The sequence below is a fragment of the Phytophthora infestans genome, genomic scaffold (genome assembly GCF_000142945.1).
Source record: "Phytophthora infestans T30-4 supercont1.11 genomic scaffold, whole genome shotgun sequence".
In the NCBI taxonomy this organism is placed as follows: Eukaryota; Oomycota; class Peronosporomycetes; order Peronosporales; family Peronosporaceae; genus Phytophthora; species Phytophthora infestans.
The window spans coordinates 2,811,500-2,819,499 of record NW_003303748.1 but is presented as its reverse complement, the minus strand read 5'-3'; the positions used below and the strand labels follow the sequence as shown (position 1 = coordinate 2,819,499).

Genomic DNA, 8,000 nt, shown 5'->3' with positions numbered 1-8,000 from the left:
TATTTGGACCATGACTGTCCCCATACATGTACAGTGCAGCTAGCTATCGTGTCTTTTGATCTTTTTCTTTCTTCTACATGACATGAACCAGCTATGTTCTGTATCAAACTTACAATGTAAGGTATATACAGAACATTACTGGTTCAATTTTCCTAACACCGACTGTCATTACGTGTGGACAGCCACCTGAAATTTGACGTTCAGATCATCATAACCGGGGTCCGATTGATATCCTTTACTAGCAAACCAGGAGCATAAAGATTGCCAGCCTTCGGCAGTTTTTTTTTTCCTGAATGTGTAATAGCGTTATATCCGAAGAAATTAATGCATAGGTGCTGTATTTTATGATTTTGTAAAAGGTAAAGAGTCTACTGAACCTAACTACGAATCGTCATCTTGTGTGTACTTAAATCTATGGTTTACTTCTAAAGTCGCAATAAAAAAACTGTATTTCCAAGTAGAGTTTGCTTTGTGACCTCAGTATTTTGTTTTTCCTAAAAGATCTTGCAAAGCGCTATTGTATTTTCAAGTATTATAGACAGCCAACTTTTTTAAAGATTAGATACGAAATTTGATTGGTCAACTGATGAGGGTTAAAAAAGCAGTGATAGCTTCTGCACTAGGTGGTTAAGAATATTTAATATTATCCAGCCTAACTTACTATGCCAGAGGATTCTGTGCTATCTAGATAAGTGTAGTAACATCGAGGTGGCTCAAGTCGTCCCAAGAGATCGTCGATGGATACACCAGTTGAGCCGTTTCTTGCACCGAACTCTTCTCCTTGACCTCATAGACAAAGATGTTGGTAAACCGCACTCTTGTCACCTTCATCACAAGCAGCGGAAGAAGGTCTTGAGCTCCAATGAGGAACTTCCCTTTCACGACCAAAAACCCATTGCCATAGACAGCATCAATAGTTGCAGAGAGGTTATTGTCTCGCATAATATAGTTTTCATATCCCGAGATAATTCCATAACGCTTGCTCAGTCCTGCACCTGTAGCTGTCTCGAACGACGTGAGATCACTCTGCTGTGACCCCTCCGTGTATACCCCTGCTCTTCGACGCGAAGCATCCTTACTGCCGACCGGAGTGTCCACGTACCGGACTGCTTTTCGAACAATAACATAGACTGCAATTAACACAATCGGACTGAAGATCGAGATCACCACCGACGACACAACAGACTGCCGATCGTCCAGTACCTCGTACGAAGTCATTAGCTTCATCGGTGATAATGCAGCCAAGCCAGGATTCACTTTTAACAGTCCATTCGTCGCATCGGCTATTGCGAATTTCACAATATGTTTTTTCAAGTCAGGATAAAGTTTGGACAGCTCCAGACGGTATCGCCATCCAATCTCGAATGTAGCAAAGACGAACAGTGGATCGACACGTTCGCGTGCGAGATAACTTAGGAAACTTGCAACATTCAAGAAAATAGTCAACAGATCTGCGTGTACGAGCTCTGGTTTGTAGTAAATGGCATGTAGACCTGTGATCGAGTCGCCAAGCGAAATGCACATCTTCGAGACCGTCCAGTATCCGTTCATGTGGTTGCATATTATGACTAGTACACCTCGATACAAGAGCATGTTGGAGATCGTACTGAATGCATCTCCCACCCAGATGTGGCCCTTTCGAATACGTCGATACATGACGAAAGATAGCACACTTAGGTTAAAGATGACGTTGATGGCGTACACGCCGTGGATGGCGTGGGTCCACGCCCACGAGTCATGGAGCACTGTTCGACTGTGCCACAACCAGCTCCCGAGCTCTTCCACTGGGCTATTGGGAAGATCCCAATGCCCCATCTCAATATTTGACTGCGCTGTTGGGTCACTAAGATAGCGTCCAAATTGACGTGCTGTACGTACTGATTTTGCAGGGTCTCGTGTCCAAGGATTTGCAAGAGTTTCCAGCTTCCAGTAGTTATCACCATCGATACCTCTTAGCTCCGAATACGCAAATTCTGGTTCCGCTACGTACGGATAGTTGAACGCCACTGCGATGTGGTGAGTTATCGTCGTGGTTCGAACATCATCAATCGCTGCAACAAGAAGTAGAGTAGCAGGGCCGCTCTGGAATTGCTTGTCAACGACATAGTCTTGAACTGACAGAGACGTGGACAACAACATGACGTCCGATGTGTTACTCTTGCGTCGAACTAGATAGTACACACGAGCAGCAGTTGGGTCACCGAACGTAAGCAAGTCGAACGTGCAGTCGATCACGGGAGCTACTAGTTCCAATTCCGTCACGTATGATAAATTGTGAGACGCGTCAGTCTGTAGTCTAGAGAATATGAAGCGCAGGAACTCGTTGCTGTAGATTTCAGCGTTAAATTTCGTCACATTTAAACACCCAGTGGTCGATTGGGTCGTGGCTGTCTCGAGGTAGAGTGAGCTGCTAAGAGGACTGGTTGAGCCTTTGAGCACTTGTTGAACAAGAGGACTCGCTTCGATTGTTGAGGTGCCGGCATAGTCGAGGATCAGACTGGCTTTGAACTTTTGGATAGGCAAGTCGTGCGATGCAGTTCCGTGGAGAATAATCATTGCGGTCGAGAACGAGTTTAACGATATCTCCACATAGAGGATGGCGACAGCAAACACTGCTAGTCGATGTATTAGGGGAATAAACCGCCCGAGCGGACTGCCTTCTGGTTGCTGTAGGATTGTATCCACCGAGTTTAAAGCTCGTTGGGATCTGCTAGGCTGAAGTTTAGGCGGACCTTCCGAGAAGTCGACGAGCTCTTGGCCTGCCATTGCGCTCAAATGGTAATCGAGAGCCTGCTCGCTGTTGCTTCCTCTCTCCGCCTTTCGATAAAACTCACAAAGTGCGGTGCAGATGCATTAACTCTGTCGCGGCATAAGAGCAGAGCCAAATTGGGGGAGTCTATTCTGGCTCAAATTCAAAGTCAGCCAAAATACAGACAACGACGGTGAAACTCAACCCAGACAAGTCATTTTTAGAAAGGCCAACAAGACACAAACTCGACCCCTTTCGTGGTATCACCTGCGATTGGTCAAAATTAAACCGACCCAACAGCTTATTAAAAGTAGAAAAAACAATTTAAACAAACACCGTAAAAAAGCAAAAACATGTATTATTTTGCTCTACAACTTATTTTGTGTTTAGCCCTTTATTTTTATAGTCTTAGGAGCTGCTGAAAAAAATGTAGGCTTTGGTGACTTATATTTCGGCCTCAATTGAAACTTTAGTAGTTATTGAATACGTTACGCTCTGGGCGCCGACTCCGCGGACGCTAGGGCATTGTTGGTTAGTGTAGTGTGGGTTGCTCACCTCCAGGCATTCCGATAATACAATTGCAATCATATTGAAGGTCCATGCCAAAATAAGCTATTGCTACAAAAACTACAGCTTAAGAAATAAATAATTGACATCAATAGTAGTGTATTGGAAAATTAACTACTTAGATGTTTGGCACTGCACATTACTTTGCGTTCACGATAGCTGCTACAGTGTTTGCGTCCCAGAAACGCCGATTCATCTTCAGGAACAACACGGTTTCAAGGTGAATAGGCAGCATACGCTGGCGATGGTGGAAAAGAGTATGTTTCGCCACACTAAAAAGACGCTCCACGGTGTTTGACGTCGGCGGGATGAAAAGCACACCATCAAATATATTCTTTGCACCGCGCCGCTTTTTTCTAGTCGCCAAGACTCTGTCGGCAAAGCCCTGTGGGCGTCCGTGCCTGGTGTCCGGTGTCGTAATTGCAGGTACCGTCTCAAATGGCTGCAACATCAGCTCCTGGTCGTTCGTCAGCTCGTCCACGGCGCCTGACAGGGCTACAACGCACGCTCGCTCGAAGTCCACGTATTTGCGTCGGCAGCAAGATACTTTTCACAACGGAATGCTTCTCGATGAGCGCATCAAAGATATCGCGCACATCGAGAAGCGTTACGTTGTCGTCTTGAAGCTTCATGGTGGCCGACTGGAAGTCGCCAAGCTGGCAGTAAAAAAGTAGCTGCAGACTTGCTTGGTCGTGAAGGTGTTGGCGAGAGCCATGGTGAGATCAAAAATGATTGACGAGCGCCTCAGGTTCGCGTTTTGAGCGACCGTTGCTAACAGCCATTCGATTCTGTCTGGAGACCGAGCTCCGTATTTACGCAAAACAAAGCAGAAAAAACTAGATTTTACGAAAAAAATAAAGTACTTTGCTGTAAATACAAAATAACTAATTGGACAAAGTCATCCAATTTGTAAAAATCAATAATTAAGTGTAAACTATTGTATTGAAGCAGCAATACAATGATTATTTCGGAATGCCTGCTCACCTCCGCTGCGATACGGTGGGCTTAGATTCCTTACTCAAAGCAAGTTACATAGTATATGAATTCCGTGTTCTACACCTTTGCCAATCCAAACTGGTGGTAGTGTAAGCTCAAAACGGAGTGAAGTAACCGAAGTAACATCTAAATTTGAGAAATAATTTTACAAAATTAGTTTTTAGAGCAATGTAGATTTAGTGTAGTGCAAACTGGCAAGAACGCGAGTGACAAATCCAGCAATAGAACTACGGGCGCGCTGCGGGACTGGGGTACACACAAAGATGTAAGGGGGCGTGAAAGCTGCGTATGGGCGCCAGAACACGAGAGTGTGGGTGCACACAGTGACCTCTTAGCTTGTACAGCCTGCATAATCATCGATAGAGGGACCAAGGCGGCCAGCAACCCGATTAGACAGCGTACATCAAGGATGAGAGCTTTGGGCTGCGCTTGCAGATGTTTACCAGCCGTGGGGAATGGAAGGAGAGGGGTTGCAGCTCTGAGTTTGCGTCTCAGAAACGGCGCATCAGCGATTGACGTGCCATCAAGCGCTCGTGTTGGGGCTGCTTGCCTGGACGGTCATCGTTAAGAATAACACTTCTAACGGCGTCCGGTGCGGGGCGCTCGTGGCTATAGCCAATGCACTAATGTAATGTACGTGGTGCATGTGCAGTACTTTAAGTACTGTAGAAGACAAGATACTGTTATCATCGAACAGATAAATTCATCATTTTGCTTTACACTAAATCCGCATTGGTCTGGATTAATTTTGGGGATTTCTAATTTTTTTTAAAAATAAATTTCTAAATAAGGGACACTCCGTTTTGGTTTACACTACCACCAGTTTGGATTGGCAAAGGTGTAGTGCATTTGCTTTAAAAACCCACTGTACACAGTATTATTAGCGCTCACATGTTCTGCCTCACCAACCGCCTCTTTACCTATCGCTTGCATTTCTTGAAGTCAGCTCTGACAACATCGCAATATATTATATATCGATATTTGCAAATGTAAGCTTAAAATTACTGCTTTTCATTGGAACCAAAGAAGAAACACAAACTCCTAGCCTGCGTCGCTCGTTCTAGTTTCAGATGTACGTTGCTGACCAGCTCCTTGGATTCTATAAATTTGCGAAGCTGAAGGCAGTTCCTGTCATATCTAACAGATATGGTTAACTTACGACACTAACATTCAGAGCTCACAACCTCCCTTTACACATAATCTTACCGGTAACGCGTCTTTGTCCTGTTCAGATAACTATCGTGAAGTTTCTGGGGTACGTCGAGCGGTCGCGACTTAGCTTCCGCTCCAAAATTGCCTCGGCAACTGACACCAGAAGTCGCATATCTTCCAGATATATTTCTCCTTGACTCGGGTAGCGACCAGAATTTTCAATTATTGCCTTGCCTGCCTCAGTAACTGACAGTACGAACGAATCTAGATTGCTGTCTGGACGCTCCTCAAGAGCGCTTGCTGTATGCAGAGCCAACAGTACCACATCTCTCAAAACAATCGAAGTGGTCATGTCTGCTCACTTCGTAAGTCGAATAACAACAATATTTTCCGGTTCTTTCGTCATTTCCCACTCGATTGGCCTTGACGCCTTCCGTTTCTTTGTCTTTGATTTGGCCTTTAGCGAACCGGACACAAATTTTCCGTCTACCGAATGGTTATTCTTTACAGCCACGTCATTATCAAGTTTGTTTTGGGATTGCTCCAATCTCTCAGCGTCAGCAGGCTGCGTTGGTATTGTTTGTTCCTCTGTCTTTACTGAGTCAAGTGAAGCCACCCATTGGCGGAAGTTTTGTTGGCTCACTTTTGACTCGAACTATCTGCTGTTGGGGGCATTGGAATCGTCCTCATCCTCCGTATCGTCCTCGTTAGCCTCGAATGTTTCATGAACGATCACCGCGCTGATTGTTGCCGGCGTGGGGCTGCAAATATCGCGTTTGGAATTGTTCAATATTTCTCCAAGCTCGTTGTAGTTTTCCTTCAACTGTGCCTCGTGGACAAAGATGTGGTCCACATCTTGAGACGTCCATGGTGCCATCGCTAACGACTCTCAGAACGCGATTAAAAGTATCAAGAGCTGGTGTTATTTGTGTTCGCGAGTGCTGCAGCATGCATTTAGTAGGCAGCTCGTCGGCGCCAAATTCAGCGTCCATTAGACATGAAACTGCTGGAAAATGACCGTTTCTAATTCTTCGGCTAATTTCTAAATCGAAAAAAACATTTCTAAGTAGCTTTTAGGCTTGTTTGACTTTTTTCTAATTATTGGGATTTAAGGAAAATTAATTTAGCTTGGAGTACAGTTTATATTTTTGAGATTATCATACTTTGATTGAGCTGTTACAGTAGAAGTCGGTCTCGACAGTTGCAGTAGTGATGTGTAAGTATGGCAAGAGAAAAAGAAACAGCTATGCTTACTGGGTCACCGATGTAATTCCTACTTCGAAGTAGTATTTGTTGAAACAATACTACATGTAGTAGAATGATTTTAAGTTTTCTCAAAAGTAGCCGAAGCTATAAGCGCATTCCACGGCTTCACTTCCGCCAACAGTTTCTTTCTCATCTTCGTAGTCCGACTCAGAATCCGACTCCGAATCGACTTCGCTTTCATACTGTGTGGGCTTCTCCTTACCTGACGCACACGAAACGAAGGCTTCTCCAGTCTTGGTATCTGAATCGTTTCCTTCAGCTGTACAAGTGCGTGTTGGAGCGGACATTTTTTGCGCTTCCAGAGACCAATCTGCATGTATAAAAGTAGCTTCTAAGCAAATTTTATCAATAGTTTCGGAAAATCGATCCGTAATTCTGTCAAAAAAAAATAGTTTAAAACCTATAGTCAGAAGCATAATTTGACGAAATATTTGAAAATGCAACACAGACCTCTGTAGCTCTTCTGTCTCCGGATACTGCGCAGCGTATGAAAACAGGACGATGGCAAACTCGTGATATGATTCGAAGTCATGCTGAAGATCGCAGCTCTCCGTGATCCATCCCAGCACTTCAGTAATTGAGTCGGGGATTGTCTGTTTGTGTTCACCAACGTCATCTGTCGTCATCACCCTTTTCAGCTGATACAGAGCACGTGAAATGCAGACCAGCTCTGCGCTCCATCGGTACTTGTTTCACGTTGTTGAACATGGTCGTGTAGTAAGCTGGTAGCTCGTCGTTTCTTGAAACAGTTTTTACTATGGGTGGCAGCTTTACGCTGGTAATAACAGCGGAAGGCTTTGACTGCGTCGGAGTTCTGTCCGTAGCGACCTCTTCACAGTAAAGACGTGCTTTACTCGACTCTTCACTGCGTCTGGCTTCGTCATTATTAGGCTTCAGTTTCTCCATTCTAGGCTTAGTTGCGTTTCTCTTGCAGGCGTTCAATTGGTCCGGATTGCGAGATAATCCAGCACTCGGTCTGTATAATACATACTCGTCGTCTGTCTTTCGGAGGCATATTCGATGCAGTTTCTCGAAAGTTTGTATTGTAGCAATAAATTCAGTCTTCGAGAAGGTTGAGCACCGTCATTATCCCGTTCCACATCCGAAATCAGCGTATCTTTACCAGGGAATATACCCCCCCCGCACAATTTCCGTCACTCCTTTCATTGTCTCGTACGTGGTGGAGAAGAAATTGCCGTCGTGGGTCTAGTGCGATAGCTTCATCCTCAGACTCTGAACTTGATTCCGAATCCGAATCGGAAGAGTCCGA

The 8,000-nt window shown here is 44.8% G+C and overlaps 2 protein-coding genes across 2 annotated transcripts; both read right to left on the bottom strand.

Annotated features, from left to right (window-relative positions):
- Positions 1 to 684: 684 nt before the first annotated feature.
- PITG_07679 (uncharacterized protein) lies at positions 685 to 2,556 on the bottom strand (the record flags this gene model as incomplete). The annotated part of the gene is made up of 1 exon (XM_002904579.1): positions 685 to 2,556. The coding sequence occupies one exon, from the start codon at positions 2,554 to 2,556 to the stop codon at positions 685 to 687; it is 1,872 nt and encodes a 623-aa protein (XP_002904625.1).
- Positions 2,557 to 6,798: 4,242 nt separating this feature from the next.
- Positions 6,799 to 7,438, bottom strand: PITG_07677 (uncharacterized protein; the record flags this gene model as incomplete). The annotated part of the gene is made up of 2 exons (XM_002904578.1): positions 6,799 to 6,971; positions 7,360 to 7,438. 2 exons carry the CDS (start codon positions 7,436 to 7,438, stop codon positions 6,799 to 6,801), a joined length of 252 nt encoding a protein of 83 aa, XP_002904624.1.
- Positions 7,439 to 8,000: the final 562 nt, after the last annotated feature.